The 21,587-nt window shown below is 46.7% G+C and overlaps 1 protein-coding gene across 1 annotated transcript in view; it reads left to right on the forward strand.

Annotated features, from left to right (window-relative positions):
• The window catches only part of RREB1 (ras responsive element binding protein 1), a 267,242-nt gene that overhangs the window by 115,492 nt on the left and 130,163 nt on the right, over window positions 1–21,587 (forward strand). Inside the window, 2 exon segments of the mRNA XM_029590608.1 lie at window positions 15,178–15,295; window positions 16,666–16,872. Coding sequence (XP_029446468.1) covers window positions 16,759–16,872 — 114 coding nt within the window. The 5' untranslated portion in view covers window positions 15,178–15,295; window positions 16,666–16,758.

The raw sequence follows: 21,587 nt of genomic DNA on the forward strand, positions 1-21,587 counted from the left end.
CTCAGTCCGGCCCTGGCACATTATCACACCCTCTTTTCCAGCTCCAGCACACTCTGACACCCCCCCCCCCCCTCCTCAGCTTCAGCCCACACTCTCTGATGAGTCCTTTTCAGTTCAACCCCCACAAACTCTGACCAGTTGTCCCCCAGCTTAATCCACCTCCTCTCCACTGGCTTATCTCCAGCACACTGTGCCTCCCCGCCTCTCATGGCCCCCAATCCCAGCACATCCTTCTCCCCTCCCCAGGCCAACCCCAGCGCACACTCTCCTCTCCCCTCCTGAATCCAACACACACTGCCCCTCCCTCCCTAGCCTGACCCCAGCACAATGCGACTCCCTCCTGCAATTCCCTAAAATGAAATAAAGGAGAAAAATTTAAAAAAACCCCAGAAACCCAAAACAAGACAAACCAAAACTAAACAAAATTCCTTGCCTCACTAAACTCCCTTGAAAAAAAAAAGGAGGCCCCCAGAACTCCTCCTACCCTAGCCCATAGTCTGTCCTGAGCCCACAGGCATTCTGGGTACCCCCCATCCCAGCAGCCATTAACTGCCAATTTGAAAAAAAGAAAAAGAACAATGGGAGTCCTAGTTGTCTTCCACCTCCTCTGTGGGCCAGACCCACTTAAAAGGGTCTCCCTGGTTCCCCCCCCCCCCCCCCCAATTCAAGGCCATATTTATTTATTTACATTAATTTATACACCGCCCATTTCTAGAACCTGTTCTGGGTGGTTTACAGCACACTGACAATAAACATCATAAACATTAAATGGTAAACTATATAAAAATATCTATAATTAAATTCACATACACATATATTAAAACAGATGTAAAATTCATACAGATGTGAAAGCCTCACAAAATAAATGGCAATTTTAATAACTTTCTAAAGGATTTAGAATCTTGCATCTGACCCTTTAATTACTCCACTATGAGTCCGGGTCTTCCGAAGTCAGAAACAAGCCACAGTTAGTCTTGCTCCGCTATGTGAAAACGGCAAGCCGAGGCTGGTGCCATTAGGTTGTACGGCAGCCATACAATATAAAGGCGTCAGCTTTGGGTTGATCGGCGGCCATTTTCAGAAGCGGAGCAATGGGTCAAGAGTGTCAATGGATCACTTCTGCCTTCGGAAGACTTGGAGTCGCATTGGATAAGGACTGGGATAGGGATCCTGGGGGCCGGCAAGGCTCGTTTTAAGTTAATTTAATTGACAGGGAGAGGTCTGCTGCAAATTGGTGGTTAGCGTCTGGTGGGATGCGCTTATACTCTCACTCCACCAGCTAACAGGTTCTTTACCTAGCGCCAGTAGTCAGGTCTGTTTGTCGGAGACTGGTGTGGTAGGGTGCTTATGAACATCCTACCAGCCAGTGACGGAAAGACAAGATCCGGCTCAGCATATTTTATATAGAGAGAGAATAATATTTTTCATTTTTTAACTCTGAAAAGTTTCCTGTGCCCCATGGTGGAATGGGCCAGCTGCTTTTCAGGACAAGATAGCCCATGGAGCAGTTTGACTGACTGACACACCCTCTTGTGCTTTTATAATACACTTGTGGCAACATCTAGTGGCCAGATGGGAAAGCTCTGGGTAGAAGCACAGGATGGGAAAGAGCTGCATCCATCCCTAGTGTGGGTTGAGAGTGAAAAAAGGGATATTGAAGGGGTGAAATAGGGCTGGGGGGGGAGGGGGAGTCTGGTGGAAGACTTCAGCGGGGAGGATAAACAGGACAAAAATATTACCTACTTATTTATATCTTAGTACAGTTTAAACTGTGGAAATCTGCCTTGTAAAGATGATGTGGAACAGTATTGATTTTAAGTGTGAAGTAGGCTGTCTGAATCATGTTCACACACGTTTTTAAAGAGTTATTTAAAGCAGCAGTACTAGCCCAATATTTTTTAAAGATAATTCAATGTACAGCTAAACAAAATTATTATTGTCCCCTTTTTATTCTGATTTATGTTTTGTCCCTAAGGAGATGCTAGTGCTTAACATTTTCAGGATGTCGGCAAGAAAAAGGCCACAGTGGTGGATTCAAGTACTTTGTTTGTTGAAGGAAAATGGTCATCACCCAATGGACATGATCTCTGATTCCATTGTCTGGGACTGGATCATGACCAGGCCAACTGTTGCATTTGTGAAAAGATGTCCCTGCAGACCCAAAGATTGAAGGTTTGGAAAATGGAGGAACTGTGTAAGTCTCAGAGAAGCTGCAGCCAGTCCTCCTTCTGAAGTGCAGCCTTGTCTGCCTCACTGGGAATGCACTTGAGCAGGAGCTCCTCCAAAATATCTCGTATGTTGTTGGAACAGGCTAGATCCTCTGGATCGATTAGTAAAAGCCAGTACACATCGAAGAAAAAGAGGTGCCACTTTGCGGAACTAGAACAGCTAGTCACGAAAAACACAGAGGCTTGAGTGCATCAACCCACACAGTACCAGCACTGTTGATGCACAAGACCCATTGGACACTGTCAAAATATAGAGCTCACTGGGCACCGTCGAAATACAAGGTCCTGGCACCATCCGTGCAAATGTCCCTGGAACCATTGACACATAAGGCCTCAAAACATGGATCAATGATACTCATAACCATTAAACAGTTGGAATCATTGAATCCACGTACCGCAGGCCTCCCTACATAGTAGTATGCGTGCCCAACATTATTGGGAGTGGAAGGGGACACAATACCCCCTTCGACTGCCAATTATCAGAGCACTCTCACCATCAATATTATTGAACAAAGGACATCTCGAAACACCAGATTCTGTTTCCTCTCTATTTCTCCTCATCGCACCGGAGGAAGAAGGCAACTGTGGGCGTCAGGGCATTGAGGGACCCCCCCCAGGCACCGGCAGTGGCTGCGTAGGCAGGATGCTGAGAAGGTCATCAAGATGCTCCAGCAGCGGTGCCAACATTGATGGTGCAGCTCTAGCACCGGTGGGGCCAGCGGCTCGATGCCCTGTAGGACTTGGACCACCACCAGTTGCACCCTGTGTTCCAACTTCTTGAAAGGCCCCTGAGGGCAGGAGAGACGGAGGAGGGGGAGGCATCACCAGATCTCCTTCGGAGTCCCGAGGGAGATCGGTGCCCAGCACCAGCATCAGTGGGGAACTCCTGGGACTCCCGGATTCAATGGAGGTCAATGTCTCCACTCCATGGGGTCACTTCTGGGGCATCACAGCGGGTGCTGGTGCCGTGCGAGGATGGCGACCGGTGACTATGTTTTCAAGACTTCCCTGGTGCCGAGGGTAATGGAGATGATCCCGACTCCTGGAGCATGAAGACATTGATGACGGCCAATCTCTGGCCCCTCTGACTTTAGAGGGCCTCAGTGAGGGGAGTGGACAGCAAAGGCTCGGTGTCCATAGTCTTGCCACAGCCTTTCGACTCCCTTCCCGGAGTCAAAGGTTCAGAATCCTTGGAACCGAAGAGCTTCTCCATCTTGACCAGACAGGTGTGACGGCTTTTGGGGGGTCATCTGGTCGCAAAAATGAGAAACACCCTAACATTGTGCGATGCCCCCAGGCAGAGGATACAAACCTCATGCGGATCCGTGAGGGACATGGTCCTCGGACACCGGGGGCATAGACAAAACCTCGACGATGCCATTACAAAAAAAGACCTGGTGAGCAGTCGATGACTGGCGGCCACCGAGCGAGGGAAACCACCAGGAATCAACTGCACAGAAGGGAGAAAAGCTTACCGCACTGCCGAGCTGTCAGGCTGATACAGTACGAGTGCACCGTTTAACACCCGTTTGGATGCGCATTTTCCACACGCTATTACCCCTTATACTGTAAGGGACCAAGGCTTTTACTAATCGATCCAGAGGATCTCCTTATACTGTAAGGGGTAATAGTGTGTGGAAAATGCGCGGCCAACCCCCTCGAAACTAATGGTGCTCATCACATGCAAATGCATGTTGATGAGCCTATTAGTTAATCACCTGGAATACAGAAAGTAAAATGTGCGGCCAAGCTGCACATTTTACTCTCAGAAATTAACACTTGCCCAAGGGCTGGTGTTAACTTTGAAAGTACCAGGAAACGTGTAGAGAAAGGCAGAAAAAAATGCTTTTCTGTACACACTCCGACTTAATATCATAGCGATATTAAGTCGGCGGCACCAAAAATACAAAAACAGATGCTCAATTTTGCCGCCGTCCATTTTTCCGAACCCGTGCCTGTCAGCGGGTTCGAAAACCGACCCTGGTAAAATTAAGCGTCGGTTGTCGGGCCTGCTGACAGCCGACTCTTCCGCTAATAAGGATGTAATAGGGACATGCTATTGTCCCTAGCGCTTCCTTATTAACGCCGGGCCTAATTTAAATACAGAATCATGTGCCCAGGAGAGGTGCCTGGGTGGGGGTCGGGAGAGTGGGCGCTCAACTTGGAGCGCCAGCTCTCCTGCACCTTTTATTAAATCATCCACTATGTGGGTAGGAAGAAGAGGGACCCGGCGCAGGAACAATCAGAACTGACCAGGAATATTTGAAAAATACTCAGAAAAAGAGCAGATTGCCACACCCGTGAGATGGTAACTCCGCGGAAGAGCCTGAAGAAGGACCCCACGTGCATAGTGGCATGCTGGGCATACTCAGTGTGCCAGTCAACTTTTCTAGAAACTTTGACACAATTTTTCTGTGCCGGGCTCCATCTGATGATGTCACCCATGTGTGAGGACTAACATCCTGCTTGTCCTAGGAGAACGCGATAGGAAACTGTATAAGCTGAATTTCATCATACAGTTTGAATGCACAGCTTTCTGCATTGGCCTGTAAGAGAGAGGTCAATTTGGTGTCACTAGATGATGTCACCCACATGTAATGGCTAAGTCATCCTGCTGTCTGTGGAAAACACCATTTACAATAAGCAAACCTGCTTTCCCTCAGAGAGAGAGAGTGTGTGTGTGTGTGAGGGGGGGGGGGGGGGGGGAGTTTCTCTTTCAAACGATATGTGGCTAAACTGCATATCTTTTATTCCAAAGAATTCTAAAGTGTAGTGCAATAATTTTTTGAACAAAAAGAGAAATGTGGCCGGCCTAGGAATAAGTCAAATCCATGGAGATGAGGAACAAAGAAGATATAGATGCACTGGAAAAAGAGCAGAAAAGGGTGATCAAAATGATAAGGGGCCTGGAATGGCTGCCCTATGAGGAAAGGCTAAGGAAGTTAGGGCTTTTCAGTTCGGAGGAAGATGACTGAGGAGGGGGATATGAAAGAAGTCTACAAAATCATGAAAGGACTTGAACAGGTTAATGTAAATCAGTTATTTACTCTCTCAGATAATAGGACTAGGGGGCACTCCATGAAGTTAACAAGTAGCTCATTTAAAACAAATCGAAGAATATTCTTTTTCATTCAGCACACTGTTAAGCTCTGGAATTCATTGCAAGAGGATGTGGTTATAGCAGTTAGTGCAACTGGGTTTAAAAAAAGGATTGGATAAGTTCCTAGCAGTAAAATCCATAAACTGCTATTAATTAATAAGCAATAGTAGCTTGCGATTTATTTAATGTTTGGGTACTTACCAGGTACTTGTGACTTGGATTGGCCACTGTTGGAAACAGGATACTGGGAGTGATGGATCCTTGGTCTAACTCAGTATAGCATATTTTATGTTCTTGTGTTCTTAAACAAATTGACCGTTTTGACTGTCTAGCCCTGAGCATATTTGCCTCTGCACCCCCTCCACCTCAACCCTTTTTATTCATTTTTATTTTTTTGCTAGTGAACTGCAGTTAAGAATTTGTTCCTTGTACAGTAATCTTTTTTTTTTTTTTTTTTTCTTTTTTGCAATTGAGCCCTCAGGCTCTCATCAGAAAGAGAGAAAGAGGCGCATACACACACAAAATGAGATGGGCTGGTTTTCTCTGAGCAAACATAGATTTTTTTTTTCATAGGGATTAGAACAGAGCACTTTTAATACATCCTGCCAGCAGAAAGTAGTAGAGCGAGATGAAGCACTTGGCTCTGGTATAATACTGCCAGTGGTTATAAGTCATCAGCGGATTATCAGTCTGCCCTCATGTGATGGGGACTCCATCCGTCTCCAGGAAGAGCCTGGCACCGCGGCCCAACACAGCAAAAGAGTTGCTTACAGTCCCTCATAAAGGAGATCCCTAATGCAATTAAAATAAAAGAATGGCCTACCAATATGCATTCAGTATAGAAAACTGTTCCTTATTTTTCAGTCACAATGCTGGCAGGCTTAGTGCAGGCCCTGGGCTGGTGCACATGGAATGGGCTCAGTCACAGCCCATTCCTCACTTTGATTCGTGTGGCCAGCTTGCTGCAGCATGGGGGTTGGTGGCGCTGAGGGATACGACTAGGTAAAATTCAGGGCCATAATGAGTGGTGAATTGGGGGGGCAGCTTCCCAGAGTGCAAAGCCCTTTCAGGCTGATGCAGTGATCTATGCATTAAAACTGTGTTGAAATTCAATCCAGTTTGCACAAATTAATTACATTTTTTTTAGCGCCTGATGCAGTAAACTAATGCTATACTTACTAATGCAGGTACCAGCACAGGTTGAACACACATTTTAACTCGTTGGGGTGCTGCCACGCTGTAATGAGCAGGGGTGCTGCCACACTGTAATGAGCAACGCTGCCGCTGAGAGTCCCTATCTCGGAGCTGCTGACTAAGGCTATTTTAAACCAGTGAACCAGGTGGATCTCCCAGAGCAAGTCCTGGTTTTGACACAGAGCCAAAAGAATACTTCGGGGGAGAGGATGAGAGGGGGGGTTTTGATACGTGCTTCTTGTCCGTCCAGGCGGCAGGTTGTGGACACCGTTTCCTGCTGCTATGTTCATAAAAATATCCTGACCAAATAGGATGCTAAGAGATAATAAATGGTTTGAAAACTCCACATTGATCATCCCCCTCGCCTCTAATTCTAGTCATGTTGGTCCTGGAAAAGGAGTGGCTACCAAGGTTTAAAAGTCACTCCCGTCTAATCAGGTCTTTGTGCCGGAAGAGTTTTGGCACACTAAAGCTGGAAACATTTACTCCATCTCTGACCTGGAGTAACATTTCCAGTGCTAGGAAAACGATTTCTGCCAGCGCATCTCTCTGCATCGGGAGGAATTTCCATGCAAGGGTGCTAACCCAGATGCACAGTGTTATGCACCCAGTTTTTGAACGGAAAACTCCTTGCTACGTTGGCAATAAAGTGTATGCTGAAATAAATGGGCGCACAATTACAGGTAAAACTGTGCGTTCTGCTGAATGCATTTTATTGCACCAGTGAGGGAGAAAAAGAATTGAAATGCAAGCATGAGCTTGGCAGTGGATGAAAAGCCAGGTGCAGTGCTTTCTCTCCTCCAACCATCCTCGTCCCCCTCCTGGTTGGAGGAGAGAGAGAGGGAAGAAGACCAGAGATCAGAATAGAGGAGTTGGAGGGGGAGAGGAGCAGGGATTAGTGTGGAGCAAATCTACTTGCCTGCCCCAGGTGCTCAAATGCCTTATTGCAGCTCTGGGCAGGTGAATGGCTGACCCCCAGACCCTCCGGCTGAAAGTGGAGGGGGTCGATATTCAGCTGCTGAGCGGTTCGGTAAGTTAGCCGGGATATTCAATGGTGCGGTAGCACCGCTAAACATACCTGGCTATCTTAAAATTAGCTAGATAAGTATATCCAGCTAAACCTTAGGACAGCCCTACAGGGCAACCAGTTAGCTGGATAGTTAGTAGGCTAATTCCAAATGTCAGTTAGCCGTTTAACATCCAGCTAACTTCGCTCCTCCCTGGAGCGCTTTCCTGCCCATCCACGGAATGCCCCCGACCTAGCCAGTTATATTCTAGCCAGATAAGTCATTTAATATCGCGTTTTAGCCATTTAGATGGCTTTTGAATATTGACCTTGTAGTGAATCTGTGATAGGACATAAAGAAGAGGAGAAAGAGAGAAGAGGGCTTTACAGGCAGAAAACATAAGTCACGAGGAGCAGAGACTTACTGCTATTGGCATATATTTTGCCATTCTCTTCTGAGAATGGCTGAAATGACGGAGATGCACTCTCAAAGCCTGAATATACCTGAAAGGGTTCTAGCTGTGCAGAACTTTATAAAATCAGGCCCAGCGAAATCTCAGATTGCCCCATGGCCATCAGGAAATGCCAAAACATGACTAATTAAAAAAAAAAATTTGAGTTCAATGGGCTGATACCACCTTTTAGATATAACTGCGGCGTGCGTATGTCAGGTAGCCAGCAGCAGTAAAGAGCTTTGGAAATTAAAATTCATGCACAATTTTGCATTTTGGTATGTTTCAGTATGTGGTGTCCCCTTTTTTTTTTTTTTTTTAACATTCTCTCCTTGCCTGCATTTAGTGGTATAAGTGAACCTACTGCAGCTGCAGTGACCGGAGATATAATTTTTTGCCTTGCATCGATGGTGTTGCACAGGTGTGCATCTGGCTGACGTAGAAAGAGGAAACCTGCCAGAGACCCAGAATGCAACAACAAACAAAAAAAAGATTTTCTTAATAAATACCTCAAAGTGAGTTCTTTCTTTTTTTAATGTGCATGGTTTAACAAGACGTTCTATGGGGCCTACATTTCCGCGCATGTGCATATAGGTGGATCAGAATAAAATATATCCTTGTCAAGAATCCTCTGGACCACACACGCACTTCATAAGCCTTTTTTTTTTTTTTTTTCCGAAAAGTAGGCTAAAAACTAGTTTACTTCAGCAGAATATATTTCCTAACACTATGATTGTTGATGTTTTCTTCAAAGCTAAAACAGGAGCTCTCTTGCCAGAAACAGCAGCATGGCGAGGGCCTGGCTTGGGTTTTAATGCTTCCTTATACTTTTATTTGGGGCCCAAACAATAAGCCGTTTTGTAGCTTTGCACGCCTTGCTCTGCATCGCGTTTCCTCCTATGGATCCCGGGGCGGAGGAGAAGAGGAAGGGCTCATCCTGTGCAAGACGAGAACTGCTGTGAACATTTTGCTGCGTCTTGATGTATTCGTCTATCCGTCCGGGTGAATGTGCCTCTGATAGGCTACCGATGACTGCACGAGAGTCGGGCTCTCCCTAGCTTAGTTTTTTTTTTTTAATTTAAATACTGACACTCCTCAGCAAATCTAGGTTCTCATTTAACTTTCTCTATTACTAATGCCTTCAGACTGGAGGGTGAGAGAGAGAGGATGCGGCTCGCCAGGGTTAGCGGAGGGATCCGGTGACAGAGCCCTCTGGTGTGGATGGTCACGTTTTTATCCTCCCCGAGGAAACAGCTTTAACAGCCTTCTTCCTGTGTAGCCTGTATGAGGAGCAGAAACAGCAGCAGCAGTCTCTAGGAACCTCTCTCCACTCCACAGTTGTGCAGGCTTTTTGTTCTTGACTATCTTGAATAAAACAAAAACTGGATTTATATAATAATTTGAGTCTGTAATGCTGCAACACACCCAAACATAGTGGGGATGTGGGGGGTTTTTTGTGGGTTTTTTTTTTTTTTTTTTTTTTTTAAATCTGTATGTTGTGGTGCAATCTTTTCTATGACCTCTGCCTAGGTTAGATTAAGCCTTCTTTCTAAGGACTGGCCTGATGGCTCAATGATGGTACTGTGTGGCACCATAGAAGAGATCCAGCTTCTGCATATTGTGTTGGTCAGTTGGGGATGCTGCAGAGGGAGCACTTGCAGTCCCTGGGGTTGGGGGGAAGAGAATCCCAGCCATCACTTATTTATTTATTTGAACATTTTTATAGACCGACATTGGTTGGGAACATCACATCGGTTTACACCTAACAGGCCGATACAGTACAGTGCGCTCCGACGGAGCACACTGTTAACCTGCCCTTGGACACGCGTTTTCCCTTACCCCCTTATTCAGTAAGGGGCGGAAAATGCGCATCCAACCCGCGGAACCTAATAACGCCCGCATGTTGATGGCCCTATTAGGTATTCCCGTGCGATACAGAAAGTAAAATGTGCAGCCAAGCCGCACATTTTACTTTAAGAAATTAGCGCCTACCCAAAGGTAGGCGCTAGTTTCTGCTGGCACCAGGAAAGTGCACAGAAAAGCAGTAAAAACTGCTTTTCTGTGGACCCTCCGACTTAATATCATGGCGATATTAAGTCGGAGGTCCCGAAGGGTAAAAAAAGTAAAAAAAAAAAAAAAAAAGAAACCCAAAATTTTTAAATGGACCGGCGGCTGTCAGGCCGAAAACTGGATGCTCAGTTTTGCCGGCGTCCAGTTTCCGAGCCCGTGGCTGTCAGCAGGCTCGCGAACTGACGCCGGCAAAATTGAGCGTCGGCCGTCAAACCCGCTGACAGCCGCCGCTCCGGGCTAAAAGGAGGCGCTAGGGACGCGCTAGTTGGGGGAGGGGGGAGGAGGATTTGTAAAACCTGGGGGTCTGAATGAATGTGTGTGGTGCCATAGATTCTGCTGGAAAAACACAGGAACAGAAGAAAATTGCTAGGCCAATGGGGAAAAAACAGTCTTTCCAGAAAAACAAAGAAAAGATTTTGCAAGTAAGGCTGAGTTCTTACATCCCTTGTGTTAAGAGATTGCTATAGAATGTTTGGTGTGATGAGCAGAAAATGCATTTATTGCTGATTCAGCAAAAATGATTAGCAGCAGTTGTTGGTCTGAGCTCCAGAAACAAATTCACCATAAAGACCCTACTGTACTTCAGCACAGCTGTAATTCACATCTGATGATGATCCAGCGAAGACGCTGTCACCTGTTAACTGGAAACCAGTTGCCCTTTTGGCTGTGTGAATGCCTTAAATACAGTATGTGTGTGCAGCCCCTGAACAGTAAATACTATTTTCACTGGCAGGCTGGTGGACACCTGGAAAAGTCTTCTAGCAGAGGCTTTTGGAGCAAAGAGAGTGGCAGAATTCGAACGTGCATGGGACAGACATTGTTGTATGTATGTCAGGAGGAGATCCTGACATACACTTTCCAACAAAAACCCTGCTGAACAGTCCCATTTTTTTGCCACCCAGCCAAATGAATTAAGAGTCCAGATACGAGAGGCAGATGAGTTGCCTAAGTTAGGGTTAGTTCCCCAATTAGAAAAACAACATAAAGGGACATTAGAGAGGGGAGAAGGGAAGGAGAAGACGTGATAGGTCTGTGATAGCACAGTAGCCAGGCAGAAATGGGCAGACTGGGAGCTAAAATCTTCTGTTTGTAAGTCGTAATGTCACAAAACATGGGCTTTTCCAAATAATCACCTTCTAGCAAAACATTGCAGGAGAACAGATGTGTTCCTATGTAATCTGGATTTTCCCAAACAAGTATTTATAATAATCCATTCTGGAGGCTGGGGATTTTTTCCTTTCCTTATGAAAAAGTATGCTTGATGCAAACTTGTGATATGTATGTAAGAATATTTTCTTAAAAAATTAAAATGGAAAGAAAGCAAAGATGACGAGACATGGAGTAGGACAATCAGCAGGTTTCTGGTTTCTCAAATGGCGGTATAGCAGTGCGCAGAAAAATGAACCTTCAGTTTCGTACCTTCTGGATTAGTTCTCACATCCATCTGCCAACATACGGGCCGATACAGTAAAGTCCACGGGAGAGAGGGCCACTCTCCTGTGCGAGCGATTTTGTATGCAAATTAGGCCCGGTGGTAAAAACAGGTAAAAGGAGGCGCTAGGGACACTAGCGCGTCCCTAGCGCCTCCTTTTGGACCGAAGCGGCGGCTGTCAGCGGGTTTGACAGCCAACGCTCAATTTTGCCGGCGTCGGTTCTCGAGCCCGCTGACAGCCACGGGTTCGGAAACCGGACGCCAGCAAAATTGAGCGTCCGGTTTTCGACCCGCGGGCTGACTTCAAATTTTTATTTATTTATTTATTTATTTACTTTTTTAAACTTTCGGGACCTCCGACTTAATATCGCCATGATATTAAGTCGGAGGGTGCACAGAAAAGTAGTTTTTACTGCTTTTCTGTGCACTTTCCCGGTGCCTGAAGAAATTAGCGCCTACCTTTGGGTAGGCGCTAATTTCTGAAAGTAAAATGTGCGGCTTGGCCGCACATTTTACTTTCTGAATCGCGCGGGAATACCTAATTGGGCCATCAACATGCATTAGCATGTTGCGGGCGCTATTAGGTTCGGGGGGGGGGGGGGTAGGGGTTGGACGCACGTTTTCGGTCCCTTACTGAATAAGGGGTAACGCTAGCGCATCGAAAACACGCGTCCAATGGAGGGTTAACAGTGTGCTCCGTCGGAGCGTACTGTACTGTATCGGCCCTATAGTGTTTTGGCAAACATGAGTCTGCATTAATACGTGGAGGAAAGAGACCTGGAGTCTATTTATTAGAGATGTGAATCGGAACCAGAATCGGATCCGATTTCAGTTCCGATTCACATCTCTATAGATGTGAATCGGAACCAGAATCGGATCCGATTTCAGTTCCGATTCACATCTCTACTATTTATTTCCCAGATGGTATGTCAGTGATGCAAGTGAATAGTCACTAGGGCAAATCAAACAATTTTTTTTTATGTCTTTGAAAACAAAATTCACACCCCAGCACTTTAGTCAAGCTACAGGAATAGGGCTTTCACCATGACACTGAGCACTATATGTACAAGCTGCCCAGTCAGCCCTCCAGTAGTTTCAAGACTTCTGTTCTTGTTTACAGTGTCTGGAAAGAAAAACTGGATATTATCAATTCTATGACTTAAGCAGAGAAAAGTATTTTCTCACATTTTCTTATGAGCTTCTGTTGCCTTTAACTTCAAATGATGACACTCCCCTTATCCTTCAGCTTCTCATTCTATAGAGGATACTGCCTATTAGTACATTTTTTGACATTTTTTTGACATGACATTGGTTTTCAGCCAAGATTTCAGCAGGGGCTCTAGAGCTGATCGGGCGAGAGGATGGCATGATGACAGCATGCTTACTCCTCTCTGGGTTTGGACTGAAATAGTCACATGGTAAAAATTCTGAGACCAATATACATATATATATATATATATATATATATATATATTTTTCTTTTGTTTGCCAGTGCCTTTGCTTGTGTTCCTTCCTCTTTCTCTCTTTGATTTCTTATTGGCTGGCTGCTGATGCTGAAACCCTGAAAGAGAACTGATCTTGTTTTCTGTGTACCGCCTGTGTGAGTACATCCAGCCCTGTCACCAGACATGAAAGAACAAACCCACTTACCATATCATTTACAGTGCTATAAACTACTGCTGCCATTTGCTCTTGGAACATTGGTACATTTAGAATTTGGAAGGAATACTAATTGTTATAAATAAAGAAAATGTTAATTTAGACAAAAATGCAGTTGCGTCTTGTTTTGACACTTTTTAAATTAACTCCTTCAGTTGATTGGAGAATCTGACTGGGAAAATACAGTAAATAATACAAGATGAGGTTTAAGATTTGGATTAAAAAAAAAAAATTCCCTAGAAGATTGAGGCTGTTCTACGTGGGCAATCACTGGCACCTAATCCAAGGATTGCCCCAAATGTCCCTCAGCTTTCACTATCGTGCAATGAAAAAATAATTGCACAAAAAGATCCAAAAAGGTTCTGCAAACAATTCCTTGCACAGTTTTGCCATTGCACACACTTGCCTGAGGCATTCATTTTCTGCAAGGTAAAAAAAAAATAAAATAAAATTATGCCAAGAAAGTTTGTGTCCTAAAACAGGAGGTCCCAAACTTTCAACCTCCAAAAACTGCAGACACCCACAAGTTTCTCTTTAATGTTTACATGGGAGTTAAGCTCCATATGGAAAACCGATTAATGTTCTAACCAATAATATGCAGGCTGAATCATTTTGTAATGTATAAATGTTAATATTAAAGAATGACTTCTGCTATAAATTGTGCTCTTCCTCCTTTCCTTCCCTTGTGGGTCCCTTCATGGAGTGCACCACCTCCTCTGTCGCCCCTTCTCAAGTGCTTTCCCGTACCTACAGTCCCTTCTGGAGCGCTCTCATTCATGCTTCTTCTCTGGCTCTCCGCCCTCCCCCGTGACCCCATCCTGCCCTTTCCCCTTCCCATGTGCCTTACTGCACTGCTTGCCCCCACTCGTGTTCCCTTCCATAATGCCGTTCCTTTTAACCTTTCGCTCCTGTGGCCCCCTTCTCTGGTCTTCCCCTTGAAGGCCCCTTCCTGAGTACTTTTCTTCCAGTGCTCCTTCTTCCTTCTTCCTTCCTCCATGACCCTTTCCTGAGTTCTGCACTCCCATTGCTGCTTGTCAAGTGCCTTCCCTTCTGTCCTCTTCCCTTTGCAGCGCCTTCCCTAGTCCTCTCCCTTCTACCCTCTTCCCCCATCCCCAGGGGCAGATTCCGGGTAAAGATGGGCCCGGGGATTTTCCCCAAAACCGGCCCAGAAGATACCCCGCGGTCTGCCGAGCGAGGCTCTGTTGCGGCCGCGCTCGGCAGACCACGTGACCAGAGCGACCAGCCCACCTGGGAATGCCCGATCCCCCGATAGGCCAATCCCCTCCTGCCCATCCCTCATGCCTCTTAAGGCCCATCCAGTGCTTTCACTCCTGTGCTCTTCCTCTTGCCCTCTATTTCTCGTGACCCCCCCCCTTTTGCTCCTTCTCCCACCTCCTGCCTCCCCACCATGTCCATACTACTACCTCATTGCAGCTTTGCTCCTTCGCAGTCAGGATAGGAGGGCAGCTAGGTCACATGTAGCAGTGGCCAGAAATGCTGCTCTGCTTCATTGCCTTGCTTGCTGCTTTCTCTGGTCGTGTGGAGCAGCAAGCTGTTGAAAGTGCTGGTGGCAGCGCACTCCCCTTCCTCCTCTCAGCGCGGTTTCAGGCTCCTCGTGGTGGCACTCTCAGCCGCGCTCTTCCCCACCTCCTTTCCATGCTTTTTTTTTTTTTTTTTTTTTGGAGCTTTTCAAGGCTGCAGTCTTCCTCTCTCTCCCTTTCAGCGTAGGATTGGGCAGCAGCAGCCTTAGAGCAGAGCTCCTCAGAGGTGAGGTCAGCCTGCTCTTTCTCTCACCAGTTGCACTATGGTTGCCTCCTTTCCAGCAGACCTTATTTTGGGAACCGTTGTTCTAAAAGATGTACAGATGGGTGCTTCTGAGTAATCCTTAAATCTGGTCCCAGGTTTTTAATAAATCCCCATGTAACCACATGATGTGAAACTGTGCTGTCACTGCTCTTGCAGGGTCATGGAACAGGGCGACCTCTGTGTTCATTAAAAGTTACTCCTTTTTCTTTGCCTATTTCGTTCTCTCCTAGTTCCGTGGAGTGTGACTTTAAGGACCTGTCTCGTGCCAGAGAGAGTCTGCTAGTGGGGAAGAACAGCAGAGAAGCAGCAAATCTCGCACAGTGCAGCAGTCAGAGCAGGAAAATGGAGGTACGGTGTCGACGCGCAGCTCCATGAAGCTGTGAGAATCTAGCACCTGACCAAAATCCTTGTCGTGGGTTCCAAATTGGCCACACTTTTAAAAGCTAAATTGTCTCTTTATCCTCTTTTATTTACTTTCTTAATATCAAGATGTGTTGCTTTTTCTGTAGCCCCTTTTAGTTTAGCTCACCATTGCTCTGCTTCGTTCACGATCCTGGACTTTCTGTGAATCATTTATTTATTTATTTATTTATTTATTTATTTATTAACTTTTATTTACCGACATTCGTGAAACACAGTCCCATGTTCTCACACTTGGACCTCTTCTCCTCCCTAACATACAGGCCGATGCAATATCTGCCTGCGTGAAACGGGTGCTCGTGATTGAGTACCCGCTCTCCTAATGAGCGCCCAGCCATCTCTCCTAGCCGCCGATGCATTATTTAAATGAGGGGGTCGCGCTAAAAAGGACGTGCTAGGGATAAATGATGCGTCCCTAGAGCGTCCATTGCATCGGACGCCTAGGAGAGAAGTGGGAAATGGAAGCTCAATTAATGGGCGTCCGTTTCTCTAACCTGACCGCCGGCAAAAAAAAATTTTTTTTCGTGCTGTTTTCTGTGGTTCCTCCTACTTAGTGGCTTTGTGGGTTTTTTGTTTTTTTTTTAAGACGGCTTGGAGGGCATAAAGACTTAACGCCGGCTTGATCATGAGCGCCCTTTTTTTTCCCATGCGGATATTGCATCGGCCTGAACATCTGGTAGACAAGAGAGTCAGACTGAGTTCTTCAGGTTCATAGCTTTATGCATTATTTATGAACGTGGAGGGGTAGATGTTGAAAAGCCATTTAGACGGGTAACTGAAAGGTTATCCATCTAAATGGCTTAGCCGTGGGATTCGGCATCCTATCCGGCTAAATTCTGGCCGGAATACTCTTTTTATCCAGGTAGAATTCAGCTGGATATCTCGTGGGGCAGGCGGTAGGCTTTCTGGTGAGGAGCGGAGTTAACCAGTGAACCTAACCAGCTAACTCTGCTGCACTGTAGGTAGGTCTAAAGTTAGCCGGGTATATTCAGAAGTGCTGCCGTGCTGCTGAATAGCCCAGTTAAGTTAGGCAGATGGATGTTGTATCTGGCTAATTATAACTAGCCGCCCAGTGGCTGAATATGGACCCCAGAGCAAGATTGGATTGATTTGTGGTTATTTTGATTAGACACAAAATGAGAGAGAGCCCCCAGAATGCCAAAAAAATCAGCTACATCTGCTTAATAACTATAAATCATTGTCTTTGTTCCAGCAAAATCTTAAGTTGTTGATAGAAATGACTCATAATTATTCTCTGTGGTGAAACCACGCTGCCTTTATTTTGATTTCTGTGACAGATGAGGAGCCCTAACGTGTGAAAGCCTCCAGCAAACCAACCTCAAGTTTGCCGGACAGCTCTCGAGCACCAGAGTTGTCATTCCACGAGTGCCATGATGGCAACGGCATTGAGCATGGTGACGGTCACCGAAAATGGCGGGGACTTGCAAAACATCAAATCCCCATCAAAGTCTCCTGCGCCAAATCGAATTGGCAGAAGGAACCAGGTAAAAACCTTTGGGGGGAGGAGGGGGGCGGGGGGGTCACACCTGGCAGCTGTAGGTGGTCAGCTTCAGCTTGGTAGACGATGGAGAACAGGAGCTCCTACTTCTCTGCAGTTTGGTCTGCTCCCCGCTGACAGATCAGACAGCTCTCCAGGCCTGCACCAAAAGTCACCTGAATATGCACCGCCTCCTGCTCCAGCCACAGAGGAGTGGTTTTAGTTGGAGGAGAATCAGGTGCAGGTGTGTTGGAAACAGCTGTGCTACATCTGTCTTCATGACAGAGAAAGCACAGAGGGTTTCCTATCATCTGATGCAAATACCACATACTTTCTCCCCTTTGCCTGCTCATGACTTGTCTGACATTTTAAGGAGAGGAGAAGGCTGTTCTTGCGGTCGGCTTGCAGTGCTTTCATTTCAGGTCATGAAATCAAATCTTATTCTATCTCCCTCTTATTTTATTTAATCTTTTCTGGTCACACACATGACACTTTCAGTGGTAAGTCCAGCCACACTAGATTTTTTTTTTTGTGATGCTCTTGCTGCCAAAGGCAGCCAGTGCTGTCTGTCGCCCTTTCTTTGAGGTGATCCTGTCCTGCTTCTGCTCTTGCTCGGAGCCCCTCTGCCTCCATGGTGACACCTCGGCACAGCAGTGCATGTCTTGCACCTGGCGCTGGAGGGCCACAGGGTTAGGCCAGATGTACATGTTATGGCATGACAGAGCTTCCAGGTAACGAAGAGTATTTCCAGCCCCTTTCATCTCAAATTGTCAGATTGATATTTGTTGGGGGAGGCAGTTGGAGGGAAGGACAAGTAACTTGTTTCTTGCTTTGCCTGAATTCCCAAAACACTTGTCATACAAATACCCAGAACATGTACAAAGAGAACTCTTCAGCATAGAAACAGAAAAAAAAAAAAACTGAGGTTGGGATCTATGATAGGATTACATAAAATAATGAAAGGTGTGTGGAGAGTAATAGGGAGCTGTGGTGCCTTGTAAAAGTCTTCAAATGCAATAAAGTAGGAGTTTATTTCATTGATTTACACAATACACTCTACTCTCTTAATGTGAAAGAACAATTATAGAAATATTCCAAAAACAATTAAGAATCTTCACATTCCTCGGTGCAATACCCGGAAACCCCTTTTTGCTGCAATAACAGCCAGTTGGTTTGCTTGTGGACTGCAGTCTTCATATCTTGTCTCAGATTTTCTATTGGATTCAGGTCTGGGCTTTGACCAGGCCACTTGAGAATGTTTATTTATTTATTTATTTAAATTTGTTTATCTACCGTTTTTATACACAAGCATAGTCAAAGTGGTTTACAAAATTAAAACATACATAATAAAACTCTTAGCACATAATTTAAATAAAACAAAATAAATTAAAAATTAAAATAAACAAATGTTCACTTTCTTCTTGCGGAGCCGCTCCATTGTTACTTCAGCTTTGTGTTAAGGATCATTGTCCTGTTGAAAGGTGAATCTCTTCTCTAAGGTCAAGTAGGATGGTAGTCCACACACATGGGTGACATCATTAGATGGAGCCAGGCACAAAAAACACTTTGAGCATGCCACTATCCATGTGTCCACGCGGGGTCCCTCTTCAGTCTTTCTTTTTCCGCAAAGCTGAAGCCTTGCGGCTGTGGAGCTCGTGCTTTTTTTTCCTGTGGAAAACAATCTTCTATTTCCCGAATCCCTTCAGGTCCCTCTGTGTTTTTTCAGGGTTTTTTCTCAGTCTTTGTAAGTTTCTTTCGTAGGTTGTGGTCGATTACCGACAGTGTCGCCTCCCGGTGGCCGCTGGCCATCAACGGCGTGTTGTGTGCTTTTTCCCATGGCGTCATCCGGCTTTTGCCATTGCCTCCAGTGCCCCCACACCATGTCCATCACAGAACCCCACGAGGTCTGTGTCTTGAGTCTGGTGGCATTGCATGATGTCGGTGGCTGCAATATTTGTCCAGATGACCCCCAAGGGTCATTGGGCATGCCTGGATAAAATGGGTCTTCGACACTGCAGGGTAAGGATCTGTTATGATCCCCTCCATTACTGGGTCCTGGTCCTGAAATAGGAGCAGGAGACCATTCGAGATCGATATCCTCGCGTTCCAGAACAGGTTCCTCCACCTCAGCTCCGGGAGGGGACCGGGCTGAGCATCAGGAAAAGTCCAGGAAGCATCATCGCCGTTCTTCATCATTGAAGGCCTCTGAACACGGAAAGGCACCGACATCATCCATGCCTTACCCGCATTGGTCCCGGGCTGAGGACGTTGTACTCTCCAAACAGCCCGAGGAACTTTGGCGATCCTCCACTGATACTGGTGAAGGGGTCAGTCCCGTCCCCCCCACAGTTTTGGGGGTGATCCGATTCCGCCACCTCCTCCTCCTAAAGCTGTCCTATCCTCAACAGCCTTTGAGGAGGAGATAGAGAAAGTGTGCGATTGGTGGTCAACTGGGCCCTGCAGGGCGGGGAGGGGACCGCCACTGCAGCAGGAGCCGACTCATCGGTGCTTGTACCTCTGTTGGAGCAGCTGGACCTGCTGCTTGGTGTGTTACCAACGCAGCCAGCCCTGATGCCTCGAGTTCCTTCGTTATCGAAGGGTGTATCGGCACTGCCTCCACTGGTGCCTATCCTCTGATGAGGAAGGTCAATTGGGGGTCAACAGTGCCCCAACCGCGCACGACACCCCGACCGGTGTTCACCCTCCAGGGGCCTTCGAACCCGATGCCGTCAGTGCTGCTGATGCTCCCAGTGTCTATGCGGCCATCAGTGCCGATGCATCCCCGGGTTCCACCGGTGCCTTCGGTTCCTACACCGGTTCCTCTGATGCCCCTGAGACCGTCAGGGTCTCGGCATAAGGCTTCATTGGAGGCCTCACTTCCAGTGTCTCCGGGCATTCAGAGTGAGGAGGATGCCCCTATGGTTCCTGGGAGAGAGAGGCATCCATTTCTTCAAAGGAAGATTCTGAAGACTTGCCCTCCGAACCCTCTCCACCGGAGGAGAGGCATAATCCCCACCAGAGGATTTGACCTTTGCTGGATTTGCAAAGGCCATGGCAGAGTCAGTGCCTTTCCAACTTTTAACAGAGCAGGATTCTGGGCACAAAATGTTAGACGTCCTGCAATTCGTTGACAATACTAAGGAAGTGGTGGTTGTGCCAGTACACGATATGTTCAAGGAACTATTAGTCTGACTCTGGGAGCATCCCATCTCCATCCCACCCGTGAACCAGAAGACTGACACTGTCTATCTGGTCCAAACCACCACAGGTTTTGAACGCCGTCAATTTCCACACCAGTTGGTGGTGGTGGAATCTGTCTTAAAGAAGGCAAAGTGGCTGCAAACTAATGCTTCAGCTCCTCCTGATCGTGAGCACAGAGCCCAGAAGCTCTCAGAAAATGGGTTTTCCAGGGCTCTGTGTTGGCAGCCAGGATTGTCTGTTATCAGTTGTATATGAGCCAATACTTCAGAAACCTCTGGAAACAAGTCCAGGAGGTGGTGGATCACCTCCCACTACAGTTTCAGGATGATTTCCAGAAGGTAATTCAACAGGGCCTGGAATGTGACAAATATGAAGTCCACTCTGCCTATGATGTGTTTGAAAACGCAGTGAGAGTTGCAGCAGCCAGCACTGGGGCTCAGCGCATGGCCTGGCTTTGCACTTCCGACCTCTGACCCAAAGTACAGGATTGTCTAGCAGATCTACCCTGTACCAAGGACAATCTCTTCAGGGACAAAATTAAGGAGGCGGTAGCACAGCTGAAGGACTATCACAAAACCCTTCAACAGCTATCAGCTTGCAACTTAGACCCTCAGTCCTCAGGCAAGAAGCTGCCCAGACAATACATAAGGCACCCATTTTACTGGCTACGAAAGTATTACCCGCCGGTGTCTAGGGCAAGACCCCAACGAACAGCAGCAAGGCCAAGGGCACGACAGCCACGTACCCCTCGACCGGTCCCTACCCCACCACAGAACCCTGCCATGGAATTTTGACTGGTGGCGAGGGAGTTTAAGCCAGTAAGTCCTACCCCAGGGAACCAACCCTCCAGTAGGGGGCCACCTGCAGCTCTTCACCGATCGATGGATTTCAGTCACCTCAGATCAATGGGTCCTAGCCATCATTCGGCAGGGGTATAGGTTGCATTTCCAATGGACGACTCTTCATTCTTCTCTGTGTCCTCGGTGGAGATGTTCAGAGAACCGGCAAATACTTCGATTAGAGCTCTCCGCCCTCTTAATTGCTCGAGCGTTCGAACCTGTGCCGCCAAACCAACAGGGTGAGGGATTGTACTCCAGGTATTTCCTGATTCCCAAGAAAACTGGTGGTCTTTGCCCCATACTGGATCTAAGGGCGTTAAACTGCTTTCTTGTCAGAGAAAAATTCAAGATGTCTCATTAGGAACTCTGATTCCTCTTCTCAGGGATGGGGACTGGCTCTGTCCCTTGATCTAAAAGACACGTATGCCCATATTCCCATTTCTCCCAGTCACTGGAAGTATCTCCACTTCACGGTGGAAGGGGGACACTACCGGTTTTCGGTAGTGCCTTTCGGCCTGGCATCGGCAACCTGCGTCTTTACAAAATGCCTGGTGGTGGTGGGAGTTTATCTCAGGAGGCAACGGGTACATGCCTTCCCCTACCTCGATGATTGGCTCATCAAGAGTGACTCCAGGCAGAGGGCGTTGCATTCCCTGTATTCCACCATACTTGCTCTTGAGGA

This window comes from Rhinatrema bivittatum, chromosome 2 (genome assembly GCF_901001135.1).
Source record: "Rhinatrema bivittatum chromosome 2, aRhiBiv1.1, whole genome shotgun sequence".
NCBI lineage: Eukaryota > Metazoa > Chordata > Amphibia > Gymnophiona > Rhinatrematidae > Rhinatrema > Rhinatrema bivittatum.